This window comes from Austrofundulus limnaeus, unplaced genomic scaffold, assembly GCF_001266775.1.
Source record: "Austrofundulus limnaeus strain Quisiro unplaced genomic scaffold, Austrofundulus_limnaeus-1.0 Scaffold1275, whole genome shotgun sequence".
Classification (NCBI taxonomy): Eukaryota; Metazoa; Chordata; class Actinopteri; order Cyprinodontiformes; family Rivulidae; genus Austrofundulus; species Austrofundulus limnaeus.
In genome coordinates, this window is record NW_013953677.1 from 41573 (window position 1) to 63819 (window position 22247).

The 22247-nt window shown below is 38.9% G+C and overlaps 4 protein-coding genes and 1 pseudogene across 5 annotated transcripts in view; 2 read left to right on the top strand and 3 right to left on the bottom strand.

The window, feature by feature from the left end:
* LOC106534825 (G-protein coupled estrogen receptor 1-like) overlaps positions 1–1713 on the bottom strand; it is a 4901-nt pseudogene extending 3188 nt beyond the window's left edge.
* chlsn (cholesin) overlaps positions 1–14429 on the top strand; it is an 18319-nt gene extending 3890 nt beyond the window's left edge. Inside the window, exons 4-6 of the mRNA XM_014031590.1 lie at positions 11986–12209; positions 12482–12563; positions 13266–14429. Coding sequence (XP_013887044.1) covers positions 11986–12209; positions 12482–12563; positions 13266–13445 — 486 coding nt within the window. The 3' untranslated portion in view covers positions 13446–14429. The remainder of the gene's footprint in view (positions 1–11985; positions 12210–12481; positions 12564–13265) is intronic.
* LOC106534821 (uncharacterized) lies at positions 2207–10418 on the bottom strand. Its single transcript, XM_014031585.1, has 2 exons — positions 9344–10418; positions 2207–6241 (listed from the first exon to the last, which is right to left on the bottom strand). Exons 1-2 carry the CDS (start codon positions 9344–9346, stop codon positions 5159–5161), a joined length of 1086 nt encoding a protein of 361 aa, XP_013887039.1. The 5' UTR covers positions 9347–10418; the 3' UTR covers positions 2207–5158.
* A 713-nt stretch (positions 14430–15142) lies between the features above and the next one.
* On the bottom strand, positions 15143–18778 carry gnptg (N-acetylglucosamine-1-phosphate transferase subunit gamma). The gene is made up of 11 exons (XM_014031586.1): positions 18628–18778; positions 18447–18501; positions 18291–18358; positions 18098–18152; positions 17942–18025; positions 16840–16933; positions 16205–16319; positions 16031–16113; positions 15713–15841; positions 15529–15610; positions 15143–15449 (listed from the first exon to the last, which is right to left on the bottom strand). Exons 1-11 carry the CDS (start codon positions 18692–18694, stop codon positions 15370–15372), a joined length of 912 nt encoding a protein of 303 aa, XP_013887040.1. The 5' UTR covers positions 18695–18778; the 3' UTR covers positions 15143–15369.
* Positions 18779–18858: 80 nt separating this feature from the next.
* LOC106534823 (TSR3 ribosome maturation factor) lies at positions 18859–20933 on the top strand (the record flags this gene model as incomplete). 2 transcript variants are annotated; one of them, XM_014031588.1, is given in 5 exon segments in its annotated part: positions 18859–19162; positions 19727–19937; positions 20031–20224; positions 20306–20473; positions 20879–20933. In XM_014031588.1, coding segments are annotated over 5 exon segments (749 nt in total), but the record flags the coding sequence as incomplete, so codon positions are not given.
* Between the last annotated feature and the right edge of the window lie 1314 nt (positions 20934–22247).

Here is a 22247-nt window from a genome sequence, read left to right on the forward strand (position 1 = left end):
TACCTATGATGTCAATTACAGGCCTCTCTCATCTTTTTAAGTGGGAGAACTTGCACAATTGTTGACTGACTAAATACTTATTTTCCCCACTGTATTTTCCTGTTAATGATATACATTATGTGAAATAACTAAAGTATCAAAGTGTCGATATTTTGATTTTAGTATCGATTCTTGAACACAAAGTTCTGGTATCGGTAGTTTCGATATTTCAGTATCGATCTGCATATCACTAGTGGACAGAGCCAGAATGCGTGGAGGTGGTTCATCAGTTGTGTGTAAATGTRTGATTCTGAGAGTCCCATGATGTGCATCCTGTGCTGTGTGAGGTGTTCTAGATTATTTTACATTGTATTAACTGTATGTTGGTGTTGTTGGACATGGTGAAAATGTTTTAGCAGACACACTTTCAAAACTGATTATCTGTATGGATATAAACTAGGCCTGGGTGAAATCTCCCATTTTTTTCCATCCCAAATTTGATTTTTGATTTTAATTGATTTTGTTTTCCTCTTAATGGAGTGCCTCTGTTTCAGGTGTTGAAAGAAATTAGCTGTATTCCTGCTTTTTGTAGCAAGAGCCTTCAAACAGATTTTGCAGTGAGGTGATTGTTACACCAAGTCCGAGGTTGCAAAACCTAACCAGTTCCAGATAGGGCTGTGTATTGGCAAGAATTTGGCGATACGATACATATCATAACAGAGGGGTCACGATACGATACATCCCGATATATTGCAACACTGTAAGCAAAGCAATATATTGTGATATATTGCTTTTTTTTTGTCCAAAAATTCTATTAAATAAAAACCTCTTACTGAAAAAAGAAATGCTAATGTTTACTTACAATGCCAATGCTACCCTTACTCTCTGGCGCTCAAGAGGTAGAGTAGCCAAATAGCTGGCTCACTGCTGCCAACTAGTGGTCAGAGGCTGAACTACAACATAAAAATGAACGGTTGGCAAGAAGATTGACATTTTAAACCTTAATAAAAAATTGATACAGAGCTTTAGAATATCGATACAGTATCGGGAAATGAAATATCGTGATATTTCAGTGTATCGATATTTTCTTACACTCCTAGTTCCAGATAACTGAAGAAACAGTCTTTTTTTGGGGGGGGGGGGGTAGATCCTCTTTGCTGTTGTCATGTTGTGTACCAATTATCCTGAAAAAAATCCACATTTTCCCAAAATTAAATCTTTATAAATGGCAAATTTGAATAAATCAATTAAATCGATTTATAGCCCAACCCTAATATGAACCATTTTATCCTTTAATGTAAAATCTTGAAATTAAAAAGAAAGTGTTTTTTCTTTCTCGCCATAATTATAAATGGTTGTAACTTATAGCTTTTAAAAAAAACATAAGAGATTTAATGCACCAACCATGAAACACAAACATGACTGATCTGAGCAGCTTATAATCGTTACGACATGTTTGCTCTGATTTCTCTCTCTCTGTAAGACCTAACATGGCAAAAGTACAGCTCAAAAACAAATTCTGTCCAAAGTTTTTGGTTTTATATTTCAMCAGTAATCTTTATTTTCAAAGATATAGAGCTAATTTTATTTGTGAAAGAAACAGCTTAGCTCACACTCACCTTCTGTCCTTGCAGCCCAGACTCTCTTGACACCCATCTCTGTCCCTTGTGGAGCAATTATGACAGTCAATTTTTGAGAAAATCCCATGAAGTGCCGCCCTCCCGAACACCTGACGCAGGCAGACTCATACAGCAGGTCCCATCATTTTTGATTTGATAAACCAATAAAATGTCTAAAGTTTAGAAACTATAAAGCTCATCCCGAGTCGCGGCTTCAGGTGTTAARGTGAGCGTCTGCAGGTAACACTGTGTCAAGCTGATACAAATGTGCCTTTCGCACCTGAAGTGACACTTTACTTAGAAAATAAACACGTAAAAATGAAGGATGGCTAAATATGTAAATACGGGGAGTCTGACTTTGAAATAGGCAGTGGCAGAGTATTTACATTAAACAGAATGAAGGGCACTTTAATAATCCTGTTTTTTAAAATCTTATATTTTTTAAGCTCATACATGCTTGTATTCATAATTGTTGCAGCATGATATGTTTGTATTTGTGTTGTGATTATATATTATAGARGGTTGACTGCTCCTGCCTAATGCATGTGATTCAGAACATTTAACAAAGGACCAGCATGTTGCACAGCTGATGATTTTTCTAACTCTCATTAGTTGGGTGTTGCCACAGTAGCAACACAACAGCCATGTTTGTCAGGCYTTCCTGGAAAAGGTGCCCAGAGGTTTCTGGAAAATGAGCTGGAAAATCCACTTGTACAGTTTTCTGACCCCATTGGGCCAAAGTCAAACTGACTAAATGCTTCCTATGAAAGTTYCAGACTTTTTTTTTCCAGGCATAACAGGCTTTTATGGAAAATGAAGCAAGTGTGTGCAAACACAGGATTTTAAGAACTGAAGCAGAAAATCCTACCAGCTTTCTTTATTTTTATTTTCTTATTCAAGCTGACTTACAACCACTGTTTAAAATTATTGCTTCAACAAGATTCTCATTTCTAAAACTGTACAACATTTATCATTTTACACACTTAAGCAAAATATTTTAAATACAGATTTGCAGGTGAATGCACATCTACCTACCAATAACAGAAAAATACACTTAAAGGAAAGCACAGTAGATTTTATTCAAAAGTTTACGTACACTCGTCATAAACATTATTTACAATATATTTACAATATTATATTTGAGGCTTTCAGTTATTTATTTGTACGTTTTAAAACACATATCAATGCTTTTATTTAATTATTACATTTTTTTGTTTGAATTCATTGTAGATTGTCTCCAAGTCACACAYGGTCAAAGTTATTAGGAATGCACCAATACCAGTGTCGAGTATTAGTTCGATCCCGTGTGTCTTCTGGTTCTACATTTCTGTTACCACTTTATGGCAATGTAATGTTTACCTCTCAGTTGCTAACCACTAATAAACACCAGAAYGAAAAAAAAAYGTATCAACCACCCAGAGAGCTGATCTGCCACCATCGTTCTGCACCGTTCTTAGGAGAGTTGATATCCCCAAAACTGACCGCGGTTATCAGAGTTTTTCTTTTAACGAGCCTTAATTAGTAGCAGCTGCTGACATAGTCTCTGAGAAAGATGCTAAGCTAATGCTAGGCTACTGCTTCAAAATAATGACATATTCTTGTTGAGGCCCAACAGTTCAATTTTTAGCTTGTATAACCATAAAACTCTTCTCCAGAAAGCACTGAGCTTGTCCATGTGGTCAGCTGCACATTTCAGTTCAAGTTGAAGTTGTTGCTGTTGTTGTCATGAACCATCTCAGTTCATGTTTATGTAAAACTGGCTTCGTTGTTTTCAGACATGTTTTGCAGTTTCCAGTTCATGGCAGACTTGAGCCTTTTGTGACTCCTGGTTTGTTCCTGAACATCTGAACCAATTTCCTAAAGCACAACCCCAGTTCCAGTGAAGTTGTGARGTTGTGTAAAACAAAAGTAAAAACAGAATATAAGGACTTGCAAATCAGTTTAAACCTATATTCAACTGAATACACTACAAAGACTAGATATTTATTGTTCAAGCAAAAACTTTTTTTTCGTTAATATTCACTCATTTTGAYTTTGATGCCTGGAACAGGGGAAACAAAAGACTGGGAAAGTTGAGGAATGCACAAAGGACACCTGTTTGGAGCATTCCACAGGTAAACAGGTTGATTGGAAACAGGTGGTGTATGATTGGATATAAAGGGAGCATCCCAGAAAGGTTCAGTCGTTCACACAAATAGTCCAACAATTTAATGTTTCCCAATGTACCATTGCAAGGAATTTAGGGACATCATCATCTACAGTACAGTCCATAATATCAGACGATTCAGAGAATCTGGACAAATTTCTGAAAGTAAYCTGCAKGGCCGAAAACCAACATTGAATGCCCGTGACCTTTGATCCCTCAGGAGGCACTGCATTAAAAACCAACATCATTCTGTAACAGATATTACCACATGGGCTCAGYAACACTTCWGAAAACCATTGTCCGTGAACACAGTTTGTCTCTWCATCTACTAGTGCAAATTAAAACTCTTACCAAACAAAGCCAAAGCTATAGATCAACAACACCCAGAAACAACGCCAGCTTCTCTGGACCRGAGSTCATCTGAGATGGACTGACACAAAGTGGAAAAGTGTCCTGTGCTCTGATGAGTTTCAAATTGTTTTTGGAAATCATGGACCTTGTGTRCCCGGGCCAAAGAGGAAAAGGTCTGTCTTTATTATTATCAGCACAAAAATCCAGCCTCTCTGATGGTATGGGGGTGCATTAGTGCCCATGGCATGGATAACTGTCACATCTTTGAACACTAAAAGCTTATGCAGGTTTTGGAGCAACATATGCTGCCATCCAAGCCATGTCTTTTTCTGGGATGTCCTGCTTATTTGAGCAAGTCAATGCCAAGTCTCACTCTGCACGTGTTACAACAGTGTGGCTTCGTAGTAAAAGAGTGCAGGTACTAGACTGACCTGCCTGCAGTTCAGACCTGACTCCCATTGAAAATATGTGGAGCATTATGATGAGCAAAATACAACAACAGAGACCTCAGACAGTTGAGCAACTMAAGTTGTTCATCAAGCAAGAATGAGAGAATTCCAGCTACAAAACTTCAACAATTACTTTCCTCAGTTCTCATGCTCTTCTTGAGTGTTGTTCAAAGGAAAGGTGATGTAACACAGTGGTAAACGTGTCCCTGTCCCGGCTGTTTTGGAACGTGTTGCAGGAKTTAAATTCAAAATGAACGAATAATTGCAAAAAAACAACAAAGTTGATCCATTTGAACATTAAATATCTTGTCTTTGTAGTTTACTCAATTGAATATATGTTGTAATGGATTTGTAAATCATCATAGATTTTTTTTATTAATTTGTAACACAATGTCCCATCTTSACTGGAATTGGGGTTGTACCAMATTCTGTCAATGATCATCACTGAGAGGTTTATAGGACCTGGCCATGTCAAAGAAAAGGATAATCTAGAAGCTTCAGCACCTGAGCTTGRATTAAAACCCATAATTATTTTTGACTTTCAAGCCCATGATGAGTGGATGRAAACCTCTGATTAGAACTGTGAGAGCTTTATGAATTCAAGTTTTATCAGTTTACGACTCGATGTCCTGCAGAGTGTCTGTGATCTCAATGTGCGGTGCGATGATGTTTCTGTTGGGCTGTGCACTCCCCGGTCTCTGACACCACTCCCTCGTCTGCCTCATCATTCCGTAGAGACTCTCCCGGCACGGCCTGTGCATGAGCAGCACAAGCACCAGGCTGACGCTGCTCCCTGAGAACAGCACGCACTCGGCCACGCTCAGAAAGGCTCGCTCCCGAGGGCTCAGATCCCCGTCCAAGGCGAGCCGGGCTCCTCTCACCAGAGCCACGGTGTAGAAAAGCAGGCAGACGAACAGAACTACGCTGACCGCCAGGAACACGGGACCCTCCTCGGATCCAGACAGGAAACGACCTCTAGACTTCCACTGCTGGACGCAGCCGCTTATCAGAAGTCCAAGCTGAAGGATGAAGGGAATCAGAAAAGCTAGGCACAGTTTCGTAGCTGCGTACGAAACACCTGCACCAGGTGGATCCATGATGCAATCAGCATTTTCCTGTAGGCCACGAAGTCCAGCCAGCAGCAGACAAATCAGAGCAGGAGTCAGGATCACTAATGTCGCACAGTTTTTAGGCTTCCTGAGCAGGGCGTTGGGAGGTGGGTCAAAGGTGAGGACGTACGCCATGAGCAATAAAACCAACAAGCTGCACAGAGACGCGGTGTTGATGGTGAAGGAGAGAGCAGCGCAGCCCAAAGCCGTGCTCTGCATGTATTTAGGTCTGTGCACCACCATGTGGAGGGAGAGGAGGAGGAGCAGCTCCTGAAAGCCACAAAACACCCAGAGGAGGCTGTCGAGCCACGCCACCCGCCTGTGGGCTCGGTACGTCTGAATGAAGCTGTAGAGCAGAAAGCAGCCTGCGAGGAAGCCCAGCGCGCCGAAGAAACTGTAGATGTAGTTTGCTCTGGAGGCGATGTCATTGGCTGCAATTATGTCCTCGGCAGAGAACGCGGACGTTTCGTTAGAGGTGGTGATGTCACTGGCTGCGATRGAAACAGATGATGAGGAGGTGGAAACAGTGTTGGAGGTGATGTTGTAGAGAGATGAAACTGGAGAGGGGTTTGTCGTTACTAGAGAAGACTGGAAAAGAAAACAAAAATCACTWTTTAAACTTCACAGTTTTAAGCTGTTTTTGCCCATGTCTGTGTGTTTGTATCCTTAACAAAATATCTCAGAACCCACTAAAGAGATTTTAATGCAACATTCAGGAATAAATTATTGGACATGCATCTGTAACTGGAGTCAGCTCAGTTTAAAATGGCTGCCAAAGTCACCTGAGAAAACATGAAAATGGTGAGGGATGCACTGAGATTTTCAGCCGATATCAGATATTAATATTGCTGTTATGGACCAATAACGTTATTACACAAACACACAAATTATTTGTGTATGTGTGTACACACAGACACACTTGTGTCTTTTTTGATACCGTAAAAAACTACCAGACAGCTGACATGGCTCTCTACCTCAATTATTTCTGGCTGTGCAGCGTTTCTGCCATAATCAAACTAGGGCTGCCACAAACGATTATTTTAATAATCGATTAATCACCGAATATTTATTCGATTAGTGGACTAATCGGATCATACGTTAATTGAATATAAAACATACAGCTTATCACACCAGAATGCAGCTGCTATTAATAACCATCGTTAGATTTTAGCTATATGCTAACTATAAATAATTGCTGTGGAAGGCAAGTTCTGCTCTGCAGATATTGTACAGGTTTCTCTTTCATTTTCTTAAAATGATCCCACACTTTTGAGCTCCATTGCTGGGTAGCCATGATACCAGAGCCTGTCTGTATAATGTCTTGTGACGTCCACAGCCTACCCCAGTTACCACTACTGTGCATGTGTGTCAAGGACAGAAAGGCAGATGTGGCAGTGGAAGGTGTCAAAGTAGTTTGGAGAGAAAAACAAAGTAAAGAACAACAACAAAAAAAAGAAAACGATTAATCGATTATTCAATTAGTCATCGATTATTTTAATAATCGATTAGTCATCGATTAATTGTGGCAGCCCTAAATCAAGCACATACTGCCTGACCAACCATTTCCCCTCCCAAAACACAAATAACAACAAGCTGGAAATCAATATCGGATGTTAATATCGTCCCAGTTTTACTTATCGGATCAATATTGATATGCTAAAAAATTACCAACATCGGCTGATACCGATGTTAAGGCCCATGTTGTGCATCCCTAATATCTTTCATGAACCACTAAAAAGATTTTTAATATAACTTTAGGCGGGGGGGATATTATTGGTATTATGTATCTTTCAGGCACATAATTCAATCCTGTACCACAGTCAAATGACTGTTACCTTCATTTATTATGAAAGTTCTGTAATATCAAAAATAAATATGACTTGGCTAGTTTAAAATTGGCCTTTGTCTCTTTAAGAATCTCCTACCATTTCTGACACTCCCACTTCAGCTGCATCAGTGCTAGGGTTGGGCATAATCGTATCGTGTGCAATTAATCGTCAGAAAATCATTAATCGATTACTTTTTGGCACTTGGCAATTAATACAATTAATGCCACCTGGCAGACTGACTGGGGATTACTCCGGTCAGTCTGCTCAGTGCTCCTCTCCACCTCAAATATGACGAACATTAAAATAAAGTTCTGTAATTTATTTATCTATCTACACAATTTAAAATATGATGTATAGCCTGAAATCTGTAATTTTCACACAATTTGGAACAATTTTTTTACAAAAGCAAATCTTTCCCACTAAATTGGTAATGTTACTACGAAATAAGGGTGTCCAGGGACTCAGGGCATTAATCGTCAAATTAATCGTTATCAGCTAAATACAACAATTAATCGTGATTAATTTTTTTGCCAATATTGCCCAACCCTAATCAGTGCTTCGTGTCATTTTGTTTGCAGCTCAAATCTGCTGTCCTCCTCATCACAACCCGCGATGAGAGTGTTTCACCCCCTCCATATAAGATCTTAATATGTGATTGGTTAGAGGTTTGTGAGCACGGCTTGAACGCTGTGTTTTGCTTCAAACATTCACTTGAACCTCAAATATAGTAAAACGACCAAATACACATGAATAAAACAGACGTTTTGCACAGAGGAATCAGTCTGCAGAAAACTGTGGAGCTTTATTTGGGAGTGGTGGAAAAATGAATTTTGGCTTCATCTCAATTCATGGGCTGGATCTTCATGAGTACGTAGCCCATCTGGGCCACGTCCTTCCCAGTCTGGGTAGGCTGCATAAAACTGCTGTAAAATAAGATGGTTAAGCCTTGGTTTGTGTGACCATACACTACCCCGTTACCAGTGATCGGTTTCGTATCAGACTTAAAATGCGTTGAGATATTTACATGTCTTTTCACTGGAAGAATAACAATTTAGCAATTAAAACGTTAAACTGAAATAAATAAAAAACATTAATAATTTGGGTTTAGCTCCAGTATCAGTTCTTGCGTTTTATTTAACATCTTATTGTCGCATGAATTTCAAAAGCTAAGTTGTTAAACTTACTTTTAAAAATAAATTATTCAGTCAGTGATGAACCGTTCCTAACTTTGAATCAGTTTCCTGTGTATAATTCAGACTTGTAAATTGAACACACCGTTTCTTTCAGGAGTCCACATAATTAAGGATGGCTGCTACAMCTAAGGATACTTAGGCTACACAAAAATGGCTATACCTCAGTAAATTTTACAGATACAGTGATATAGTAGCTGAGAGTCATTTCCAACACATGCTGAAAGCTTTAACAGATCCTGTGAGAAAACAACAAAGTATTGTGCATAGTTATTTTCAAGGTTTAACTGTCTTCTTTAATACAAGAAGTATAAAACTCGTCATGAAAGCTGATATTTATTCCTTCAAGGAATGCAGTAGCTTTAGTTGTTGAGGGATCAGTGGAAACCTTTTCAGCGTCTCTGATTGCACAGAAACAAGAACCTCAGCTATCTTTAATCCACTTCATCATGTTTTAGGCCCACAAATAAGCAATCAGGTTTTCCCCAGGAACCCACTCTGTCAACACGGTTACTTTCTGGGTGAAGTCAGAGATGAGCTGACTTAGGTGAAAGTTGCCGCTCGCTAAAATATTCCCCAGCTAACCGTTTTGTATCCAAAATATTTTGAGAGCCCTCGACCCTGGCAGCAAGGCCTCCATTGAGGAACTTTCTGCTCGGGTTTTTACTCACCATGTTTGCTTTTGCCTTCCTCTCGCCTGTTTTTTTTTTTTAATTCCTCAGCCACCAGCTCTAACTTCCTCAGGGCTCCGGTGATGCTCGTTGGTGTGGCCACTACTCCTCGCACAGAACACTTATTATGTATCTGTGGGCAGCACCCCGGTAGCATACTTTCAGAATGACTTTGTGGCCACGTGATCTCAAAGTTTTGCCTTCACCTCCCCTTTTTTTTCATTACTGTTACTGAGGTCCAATAAATTAGAGAGCATACTGTTTCCCTTCTTTAACTTCCCCTGAGTCGCAGAAAGAGAAGTGTTRGAGTTGTTACAGTCTTTGGCAGGAAAGTGGATTTGATTCTGTCGAGCACTTCTCCAAGTTCTTTGCAACACATTCTGCTAATAAGAAACAGCAGGCGGGACGTAAACAGTTACTTTGTTTTTGTAGTGTTTGTGGRCAGGCAGACTTTCTTTTAAAGGTTGGTATTTTTAGCAGACGACCAAAAAGGCTGTGCTGAAGGTTGCTGAGCAGCACGCAGGAAGCTGKCCTCAGAGCTGCAGTGCTACAGGAAGTGATTCAAACCTAAAAAGATGTTTAGGTTTTGCTTGACTYATTGATCAAAGTTTTGAGCATTTTCTAATTCCTGTTTCTCCTTAAATGAATTTAGTTTTCCCTGTTCATTTATTTGTGCATGTTTTCTTACAACTCCATTTTTGAAAACTTTATAGTGAAAAGGCAAATAATGATGTGATTTGCAAATCTCCTAAACTCACATTTCATTCAAAATGGAACACAGTAAACAGATATGTTGTTGGAATTTATGTCAGATGCCAAAGAGGCTGAAATTTGTATTTGGATGTCTTCTCTTCAGGCCCTCAGGCAGTGCAGCATTAAAACCAGGTCTGGTTCTGATATAGGCATGACTGCACGAGCTCAAGAACACTTCCATAAATGATTATTTGTAAACACAGCACACTGTACCGTTCACAAATGCAGATTCAAGCTTTATTATGCAGAACTATCCAGAAACACTACTGTTATCTGTACCAAAGCTCATTTAATATGGACCAAGGCAAAGGGAAAATGTGTCAGGACTTTTCAAGTGTGTTTTATTTGCTGATGATACAACATTTTTTTGTTTAGGGAAAGATACAGAAAAAATGTTTGAGATGGTACAGAAAGAATTTAAGAAAATACAAAATTGGTTTCAAAAAAACAAATTGTCATTAAACTTGGATAAAACATTACATGATGTTTAGTAATAGGAAGACWACTGTTGATTTCTCATTTAAAGCAGATGGTACTGAGATCTGTAAAGTCAGTGAGGTGAAATTTCTGGGTGTCATCATTGATGACAAGCTGACATGGAGACCTCACATACATTATTTAAGAACAAAAATATTTAAATCTATTGGAGTACTGTATGAAGTCAGGGAGTTATTTAAAGGGATCCATGATTAGTTGTAACATTAGACTTTATTTAATAAACATATATTTTAACTGTAAAATAAAGACGAAAAAATACTGTAGGCTGTTTAGTTTTTATCATTTTTTAAACAAAAAGTTTAAAGATATATTACACAGATGGGGCCATTTTATTTACACGCAAAGCATTCTGGGTAAATGATGACGTGGATATGTCCACAGTGCGAGGCTGCTAGTGAGCTATATCCACCCTGAAGGTTAATCTTGGACAATATCTGATGATRGYCTCTTTTAAATGAAACCAGGGAGTGTTGACAGAGAGGAGAAGGTAGAAATGACTCAGCTGTAACTGAAAATATGGATGGAGGACAACAGAGCTGCTTCATGGAAGAACCTCAGCTTAGCCTGTTAGCTTTAGCGTTAGCCCCGACGCTATCACTATATATATGTATTAGCTTTACTTTCTGTAAATCATATAAACTTCATTTCACTTCTCAAATATCCCAGTGTTTGTGCCCTATATGATATATTTAACTGATTTTTTATCCAAACAATCAATGATTTATAAAGGTAAATCAGGAAAATTAACAAGGATGCCCAAACTTTTTCCTATGACTGTACTATATATACAGACAGAAAGTATCTATGCCACCTTTAGCTGTTATTAAAATGCTGTTTTTATGTTTAAATAGAAAATAAACTTATCTTCTCATCACTTCCTCTTCTAAATGCCTTGAAATTGACCTCTGTCTCTTTAAGAACCACCTTCTGCTTCTGTTCCGTCCCGTTTAGGTGCGAGGGGGGCTACCATGATGCAGTTWACTTGGCATCTGAAAATACATTTTCTCAAAGGTATTTTTAATCTGAAAAGAGCTTCACTGAGTGAGAACTAATGTTGAGAGCTCAGCAGACAGTTAAGTTTTACTTTCACCGAGAGCCTGCAGGAGTCATGGGCGGGGTGTGTCGGGAGGAGGGGGGTGCTCCGCCACGAGGACTTTTGGCTTAAAGACACGTCCCAGGGGCGTTCCTGATACCAAAAGGTGTTTCTGGTCCCCACCTGTCATTTTGTTCCTCAGCATGGCTTCATAAAAACACTGCAGGATTTCTCAAACATGCATGAATGAGTCAAAGCAAGGCTTTGGGCATGTTTTTTATGAGAGTATAACACAATAACATGAAATAAAACTTAAAAAAGTTGATTTTACATGATATTGCCCCTTTTAATGTGCCAGAATCCAGATCCGTCCAGCTGCTCTGAGGAGACACAGGAGCCAGAGGGAGGAGAGGACGCAGAACAGGACCTTAGCCCTGAAGAGAAGCGGGTCCTGGAGAGGAAGATGAAGAAGATTCGGAAAAAGGAGGAGAAGAGGAGGCTTAGAGAAGAGGGACAGACTCTTGTGAAACCACAAGTTACGGGACCGAGTGCATCAAAGCAGGCCTTGGATTACCTCACATGGTAGAACATTTCAGCTGTCTTTATCCATGTTTAGCATGTTGTGTTGAAAAGGCAGCTAGTTTCACATTCTTTAGCCTTACCATCTTCTGACAGCCAGAATTTAGTAAAGTTTTGTCTTTGTAATACTGCTGCTCATGGGAGAAACACCTACTGTAAAGATTAAAGAGCAGCTCAAGGATTATAAGGGCTTCTTAWACAGAATTGTTGACAGACTCCACTTTTGCTCACAACACAGCTGTAGTTCTTCACCCCCACTGTTTTTGTCATTGCAGCTGGGCTGAAAAGCGTTCAGAGTGGAAGTTCCAGAAGACCAGACAGACGTGGTTACTGCAGCACATGTTCGACTCTGAAAAGGTTTAAATAACTTCTCAATGCACATCATGTTCACTCTGGGTTTAATCAGCTGAGTTGCAGGTGCTGCTTGTCCAATTGGCTCCTGTTGTTCACTAACCATGCTTTGCCTGTTTTAGACCAAGTTCAGCTTATGTTGAGATAAGATGGAGTTGAGATGTCACTCAAAGTATACATTCTGACATGCAGCTGTTTTATGTTTTCTCACATCTGTTAGCTTTGGCAGCCACCTTAAATTGGGTTGACTCTAAAAGTTAATCAGGTACATCCAGTAAATTATTCCTGAAAGTTTCATTAAAATCTGTCCGATGGTTCATGAGATTTTTTACTCAATCAATCTCAATCTGTAAGCGCTCAGAATACAGTAAATGATTTAAATGCTGTGGATGACTCTCAGGTACTACCATGCTGAATTGTAGATCAATATCTGTAAAACTGACTGATTTATAATCATTTATGTTTTCCCTAAAGTTCGTTGGCTGAGACAGCCATCTTAAATTGAGCTGAAGTAATAAGTCAATCAGCTGTAGATGTACATCGGCTGATTATTTTCTGAAAGTTTCATCAAAATTTTTCTGGTGGTTCATGAMATATTTTGCTAACAGACACACAAACATGCGCACAGACACAGGCAAGAACTTTCGACAGCATGCGATGATGATGTGGGACGAAAAATATGAAGGAAAGRTGTTTTTGTTCCCTCAGATTCCAGACGAGAAGTTCTCGGTGCTCCTTCAGTATCTGGAGGGACTTTGTGGACGAGCGAAGGAGACGACGGTGCAGAAAGCTGTTTCTGTGGTGGAGGACTCAGGACAGGAGATGGAGGACTCAGATGTCCAGCAGAGGGCGCAACGAGCCAGAGAAGTCATTCAGCTCCTTTCTTGACCCTACAGCAACTAAAGGACTAATCTACAGCTTGGACTAAAAGATTATTTTTACTTTAGTTTTTGAAAAGTCTTTGTGTTACTAATATCTTTATTTTGTTTTAATGACTTTGTTACTCTTTCATGTTCTGTTTCTTGTGAATTGTTTGGTGGAAATCAGTCAGAGGTACCTGTTTAGCAGTTACACTTCCCTTATTTCACTATTTTTACTGTTTCTAATACATAATAACTCCTAATTAAATGGTTTGTTTTTCTATAGAGAACACTTTATTCAAGAGGGGTAGAAACTCCTCGGGTTGAAACAGAAAGCTAAGCTATTTGTRGAGTTTAAAGTGTCAGGAATGTTTATAGTCAAGACATGTAAATGCATGTCGAGGCTCAGAATCATGGACACAAATACCTTCTGTTACCCACTGCAGGTGTAACCGTGTAGACCAGTACGGTTTGTTATGAAACTAGAGCAAAACTTTAGATTTGGGCTTTCATTTGATTTTCTTACTAATAAAATTTAATTAATAATTCAAGTTTAGTGCTGCAACATACGATAAATGTGAATCTGCTCATATTTTGTAATTATTGTAATATTTTGTAACAGAAATTCATCTGCCCAAGTCTCGTTCTGTATCGTTGCACTTCCTTTTGAGTTTTCCACCAGTTATTTTAATACATCAACCACATTATGAATGTTTCACAGCTGCTTCAGCTGTTTTTGTGAGTCTGTGGATTACACAGGTTTTGACAGCACGCGCTTTGGATGTATTTCAGATCTTTTCCATCAGCTCTTCAGAATGCGTTTGAAACAGTCAGGCAGCATTAAGGTCAGCGTGTTGACATGGGTTTCTGGGCTGAAAGAGTTCACTTAGAAAAAAGAAAGAAATTTTGAATGAGTTTGAAGGCTGGTGACTTCCTGAATGAAAGTAACCACAACACAAAAACATCACATGTAAAGAAATTAAATAGTCATTAAAAATACAACAAAGGATAACTTGGAAAGTGTCTTTTTTTTAGCTTTGTTTGTTGTGTTTATACAAGTGTATAAGGACAGGCCTTTTCAGTGTACTTCCTTAAACACGATTGAGAAAACGTGCTTTGCACATTTAGTTTAGACGTGTTGAAATGTTTTTTTACAGTACTGTATATTCCTTCTTTACCTACATGTTGTTTATGTGAGACACTATTTTGACCCGTCTCTAGAAAATGCAAGTTAACTGTTCATGAACTGAATCAGTTTTTTCCATTTTGTTAAATAAATCCCACTATTATGTTGAGTGTGTAAAGGGTCCAAAAGGCTAAATGGCCTTGATTTCTTGAAGGAATGCATATCACCCACTGCCTTTCTTGGCAAGGTTTTAAACCAAGATCAACTTATGTTCAGAAATAAGTTTTTATTATTTTGGTAAATGTGTTGGTGCCTGATAACCATTAGAGATCACTCTCAGCTACCACCACACCATGCCTAGCTCCTTATCTGTAAAATCATGGACGGATTTATAGCCCTTTTGTGTTTAATGTGGTCATCTGTGGTCTCCATCTTGAATTTAAAAGTTAATCAGCTGAAGATGCAGTGATTACTTCATGAAATATTTTACTTATGTGGCAACAAGGTAACCAACAGATGGGCAAGAACATTATTGCTTACATCATGTTGTATASGAGAAAACTTAGTTCAAGTATTAGTAAAGAAAACAAACTCGGACCTTTTCTCTGTTTGGCATTTGCAGAGCAATAAGCATTTTATTCAGCATCTTTGTGGCTTTCACACCTGAGTCGTCTTTCAAAAACAATCATTCACGTCAATTTTTTTCTCTGTGCATGAACTGTTTGTGCACCTGTTGGAGAGGACAGGTCAATTACACAACTACAGCTTCACTCGGCACACTGACCAATGACACTCCAGTGTTCTCCTGAGCGCCAGTCGCTCCGTCTCACTGCAGATCTACGAGGCCGGTGTCTCCTCTCAAGTGTTGATCCTTCACCGTGACACTCGCTATTTCTTTTTCTTCATCTGTCTCACAGAGAAAACAATATTACACAATTTTTATGTTATGTTATAATAAATACATAAACTCAGGGAGCAGACTTACTTGTCTGTGAATCAAACGGAATATTATGTTGCCTTAGGAGAGCACGCAGCCTCTCAATCTCTTTTTTCTGTTTTTCAGAATTCTGTGAAATATCAGGCACATTAAGTTTGATGCTATGTATAAATAAAGTGAGTGTGATAAAAGCTTTGTGTAATATTTAGATGGATAAAGTTAATGAACTTACCTCTTCACATTTCTGTAAAGAGTTGGTCTTTTCTGGATCTGCTTTGGCCTCTGGCAGATTGGTTTTGACTTTGAGGCTCTTTAGGAGTCCTGCATCCTCAAAAATATCCCTCAAGAGGTTGTTGTACCCCTGTGATAAGTAAAGTGGCAAATATGATCAGAAAACTTGAGCATAAATAGCATTAAATTTGAGCTTCTATTGGCGTCTAATGTTCAAAATAGACAAGGAATAAACTTTCAGTTTAAATCAAATAAATATGAAAATTGAGATGAATATGTGAACTGAGGTCTGTCTGTGTATTCTCAGAGTGATTTTCACCTGCTCAGTAATAAGACCATCATAGCGAGCCTGCTCTGCTTCATCCCATTCCTCCTGGAGCTTCTGATTCAGCGTCGGGTACACTGCAGAAATGAGCAAACAGATGATTATTATGAGAACTGTCAAACCAGGGAGCCTTGGAGATATATATTTTTTAAATCTCTGGAATCTTACCTAAAAGGGAGTGTGGATGGCAAACAAGTGGCGTCTCAAAGATTAGGGAGTACACACAGGTGCTGGGCTCGGACACCTCAGACAGCTTGGTGTTATTGCTGCAGGCCAGAATCACCTAAATGCATGAAACACACTTTAGTTCAATTTTCTATGTGCTCTGAAAAAAGAGGGTGTGATTTGAAATGTGGGGTTCTGAGGTTAAGTGATGAACAGCTAGAATCTTACCTGTTGCAGATAGTGTTTGAATGACCTCAGTTTGGGCAAAAACAGTTTTATTTTGACTCGACAAACTAATGAATACTCTGAGCGGTGCCAAGACAAACGCTATGGAATTATGGAAAATGAAGTTTTCAAAAAGCAGCAACATATTCTTTGGTCTTTGCACCACTCAGACTAACTGTAAGCTCTTCAGTCCAGTAAGAATTGAATTTTGATTATTCAAACTGAGGGTGGTTTAAGAGCTATCCACAGCAGGTAAGACACTGATTTGAGTCTTGCTACTAATCAGAACCAATTAGAGGTGGATTATAAATGTCAGAATGCAAAACATTATTTGTTTGAGGAAACAGAAACATGCATCCTCTTAGAAACTGTTTAATGAATATAAATGTGTGTCACAAGTGTGTTTTAAACACCTTTGTTTCTCTGTTTCTGCTTCCACAAGTATCACCGTCTCTCATCCACATGCCTGTGAAGGTGTTGTTCGCCATTTCCCACTCCTGCCAGATCCTACCAGGGACACACGTAGATTTTGTTTGACCCACAGTTACCTCACATGTTTCAAATTGATATTCTAAATATGTGAACTGCAGGGAAATACACTCACCGGCCACTTTATTAGATACACCACGCTAGTAACGGTTTTGTGGTCATAAAGGGATGGACATGGTCAGCAACAATACTCAGGTAGGCTGTGGCGTTGCAACGATGCTCAATTGGTACCAAGGGGCCCAAAGAGTGCCAAGAAAAGATTCCCCACACCATGACACCACCACCACCAGCCTGAACCGTTGATACAAGGCAGGATGGATCCATGCTTTCATGTTGTTGACGCCAAATTCTGACCCTACCATCCGAATGTCGCAGCAGAAATCGAGACTCATCAGACCAGACAACGTTTTTCCAATCTTCTCTTGTCCAATTTCGATGAGCTTGTGCAAATTGTAGCCTCAGTTTCCTGTTCTTAGCTGGAAGGAGTGGCACCCGGTGTGGTCTTCTGCTGCTGAAGCCCATCTGCCTCAAAGTTCGACATGTTGTGTGTTCATAGATGCTCTTCTGCCTACCTTGGTTGTAACGGGTGGTTATTTGAGTCACTGTTGCCTTTCTATCAGCTCGAACCAGTCTGCCCATTCTCCTCTGACCTCTGGCATCAACAAGGCATTTCCGCCCACAGGACTGCCGCTCACTGGATGTTTTTTCTTTTTCGGACCATTCTCTGTAAACCCTAGAGTTGGTTGTGCGTGAAAATCCCAGTAGATCAGCAGTTTCTGAAATACTCAGACCAGCCCTTCTGGCACCAACAACCATGCCACGTTCAAAGGCACTCAAATCACCTTTCTTCCCCATACTGATGCTCGGTTTGAACTGCAGGAGATTGTCTTGACCATGTCTACATGCCTAAATGCACTGAGTTGCCGCCATGTGATTGGCTGATTAGAAATTAAGCGTTAACGAGCAGTTGGACTGGTGTACCTAATAAAGTGGCCGGTGAGTGTATGTGTGTCTGTAGCATCTTACCCCAATATTCCACTGTAGGCATTCCACCTGAATGACTGCTCGTGTTGAGTTACGTTGTGGAAGGGACAGAATTCATATTTGTACCTGCAAAATAACCAGTTTACACTGCTACAGTGTTGTTGTTTTCCAGATCATCAGGATGTGTTTAATACTTACGTTGACTCTATGAGGCTATAGCACTTCCCAGCAAGATGATGAAGGTGAACTGGGCCTTTAGAAGTACATTAGTTATTGATTACATTCAGCGATTGGCAAATTATTTCACTCAACATCAGAAGTTTAATAACTGTGACATATATAAAGTTCAAAAATATTGATTAAATAAAACTGTCTGTAAGACTCATTTTACCAGAAACTGGTGATGGGGGGACTTTAGGCTGTAATCTGCTTCCCGGAGCCACAAAAGGATTATTCAACCTAAACACAAATAAAAACACTGATGAAAAAGCAGCCAGCATTGTTCGCTGTTACGTTTTATAATGAGATGTATGCTTGCTTCACTGACCCAAACGTGTTTGGCTCCTCAACTATCTTCATTTTACCAGCCAATGAATGATTGACTGTAAAAACATATAAATACCCGAGTTTAGACAATTAGTTCATAAAACAGCAYCACAAAACAATATGGCGTATCTAGTTTGGCTTTGTTTTACGAAAAAGTATTCGGTAGAAGTAAAAGTACTTACTGTAGAACGACAAACAAATGACCAATACTGCAACAAAATTTAATACTGTGCTATAAAAACTATGCATGGCTGATTAAAGCATTTATTAAAGAATCAAATGTTTCGTAGCATTTCCGGTGTTGAGTCGAGCCTTTCCCGTGATAGATCACGTGACAAAAACAAAGCCCTGCGCATGCGCCGTTGTTTATGAAGAGTAAAACGTGCTTCCTGCGACAACAAGCTAGGTTAACTGGACATTCAGGACTTTAGTGAAATATATAGGAAGGGAAGGAATTAGCTAAACCGAGAGGATGTATTTGGGCTGTAAACGTTTTTAAGCTTTTATAAAACACTAAAATAGTTGGTGTCAGTGTGTGTAGCAAGCTCAATTTCGTTCGTTTCAGTCAAATCGGACAGGTTACTAAAGACCACAACATGGGACGAAAGAAACAAGGCAAGTTTGTGCGTCCTGACAATAGGGGCAAAGATAAACGGCACAAAATGAAGGGGAAAACCTTAGAAGCCTTTACAGAAGAAATGCACTCCGCTTTTGAAGGTAATATTTTTGTTTTAAAATGTGTTGTTTGTCCTGTCAGAAGTAAACAGTTCATCTACACGTTAAAACCATAAAATGTAAAATCAGTATTTGTGCCAACTTCTATAAGGTTGTGACAACGTAAAATTACGCTATATTGCAGTTATTAAAGAGTAATTAATTGTTCAATCTAAATATATTTAAAGGCCTAGAGTTTTTTTGTTGTATGCATTTTTTACTCCACAATTAACTAAGATAATGTTATGAGAAGGGACATGCTATTTTAGTCTGCTGTTAGCACTCAGAGTACGTAGAGGATGACTCTCAACTACCACCACACCAAATTTCATCGCAATATCTGTAAAACTGACTTAAACTTGAACTGAATTAGAGCCATCTTTGTGTTTGAGTTCAGTTGATTGTGGTGCCCGTCGTAAATTGGAGTGACATTTCATGTCAGTGATTAATTTCTGACAGTCTCATAAAAATGTGTTCTTGGGTTCACGGAACACAACAGACAAATAAACACACCGAAACAGGCAAAAGTCCATATTTGACTTCCTTTTGCCTTTTTTTTTTTCTCAGCGAGTCTTCACGTCGAGGAGGGAGCAGAGGCCCCACAGGTGAAACTGCCCTGTCCACTTGCTATGTGGGAGTTGGGTCACTGTGATCCGAAGCGCTGTACGGGCAGAAAACTTGTGCGAAAGGGATTTGTGCGAAACCTGCGTCTCAACCAGAGATTCAACGGACTCATACTGAGTCCAATGGGCACAAAGTATGTGACACCAGCAGACAGGTCTGTTGAGCCAGAGTCACATAATTTATGTTCTTTATTCAATTCGTATTTGTTGTTAGATCAGTAAAACTATATTTGGGCTCCTMTACACAGAGAAATTGTGGCTCAGAGTGGGTTAGCAGTGATTGACTGTTCGTGGGCCAAACTGGACGAGACACCCTTCAGTAAGATGGTTGGAAGTCACCCCAGATTACTGCCGTACCTTGTTGCTGCAAACCCTGTCAACTATGGCAAACCCTGCAAGTTGTCGTGCGTCGAAGCTTTCGCTGCCACATTCTGCATCGTCGGTGAGAGTTCAGTTATGCGCTAAAAACTACTGGGTCGTATTTTGGAATCCCAACAGTAAAGTGATGGATGTGACGTTTCAGGTTTTGAAGAGCTGGCTGTGCTCCTGTTGAAGAAATTCAAGTGGGGGAGCGTCTTCCTCGAACTCAACCGAGTTCTGCTCGACCGCTACGCCGGCTGTCAGTCAGAGGAAGAGCTGCTGTCTGTAGAGAAGGACTATCTCACGTTGAAGCCGAAAGAGGAGGAGTTTGGTAAAAATAGTTGTTAAATAAACCATTAAGCTTGCCATTACAGTGTGTCTGTGTTGTTGTGGAATGACTTCATCTGGCTTGGCTTGTTATTCCACTTCATATAAATTTCTTTTTAAGTTTCAGTTTGTCTTGTGCAACTCCAAATGTTTCTGTTTATCTATAACTTTATTGTTAAACATGTCATCTTTAACATGGCAGAAGCACAGTAACAGAATGATCTGTTCAATTTGGCTGATTTGATCCAGTCAATGTAGCGCCTGTTCACAACAAATTTGTCTCAGGGGCACGATATAACAGAAATAACAAATCTGAATCTTTTAAAACTCAGAGGAACATTTCTCTCTTTTTTTATTTTTTAGATTTATTAAGTGTTAATAAATAAAAGGTTTTGTGTTCTTTTCATAGATCCATTTGATGTCAACTCTGGGGTTGAATGTAGGAATCTCAACAGACATCAGAGGTAAGGATCTTTATAATGTTGCTTAAATAAACGTAAACCTGCAGGTACACCAATTTGTTTCTTTTTTATTTCATCATTAAATTACATGATCATTAGACAAACTTTGTTAAACATATATTTTTGTTAAAGTATGATAACACATCCTTTAGGCAAGCATATTTTACTTTTCATAAATGAACATTTGTTTATTCTGCTGGAAAATTCAGGAATAGTCTGATCGTTCTATTCTTTACGTGTTAAACTGTTTAAATTTTGTGCTGAACGGTGTTCTTCTTTGAGAGTAAAATTGTCTGTTGACACTCTTTGTTTTCGATGTTTTCATTTCCTGATTAGTCATGGAAGAGTTTTTTTTAATGCATGAAGGATCTCGTCATAACATCACCACCTTATGAACATGCAGGTCTTTTATGATGCCTGTTGTTTTTTTTTTGTTTTGTTTTTTTATATTGTTTATTTATGAGTGTTCTTTGTCATTTTTGACAGATTTTTCTTTTTGTTAGCCTGAGAATCTCTTATTGCATTTGGACGGAAGCTCCCTGTTCTTTAAAAGTTGTAAAAAAGAAAAAAAAATGCAAAGTTCACACCAGTAATCACTGGATACTAAAATAACACTTCTGAGAACTAGCTATAAAAAAATACAGAGAAATCTTATTTTTATTTGATTATTTAGCGTACAACTAATTAAAGAGTTGGAGCTTGAATATAAAACAAGTAAAAATTACACAATTTTTTTTAAAAATCCAGAAATTGATCTCAAATTATTATTTCTCTCCCATCCTGTGTATTTCCTTTGGTATTCTACAATTAGCTAATTAAAATCATAAATAATTTGTCTTTTTATCTGGTTTTCTCACTATAAATACTTTTCTAACTTAAGTTTGTTTTTAAACTAAATTATATTTAAGCTCTTTGAGTTCCACACATTAAAAAAGTGGTAATTTAATAATCAAAATTAGATGTCATCAAGTAAAATCATACACTCACAGGTCAAAAAWGTCACCACCTGAATTTAACTAATGTCTATGATGTGGGYTGGCTGCAGTTGGTCAGGTCTAGGTTCAGCAACAGTATGTGCGACAAAGAACAAATGTACTGAATGACCAGGGGTCTCATTTATAAAGGATTGCYTGGAAACCATACTAAAAGTGAACGTACGGCCAAAAGGCGGAAATGGCGTACGCCAAAAAAAATTCAGATTTATAAAACCGTACGTACGCACGTTTCTGCACATCTTTCCTTTATAAATCATAGCCTCACGTTAGAGTTTGCGCACGAGGTCCAGCCTCAGGTTCTACCCTCTACACGCCCACACTC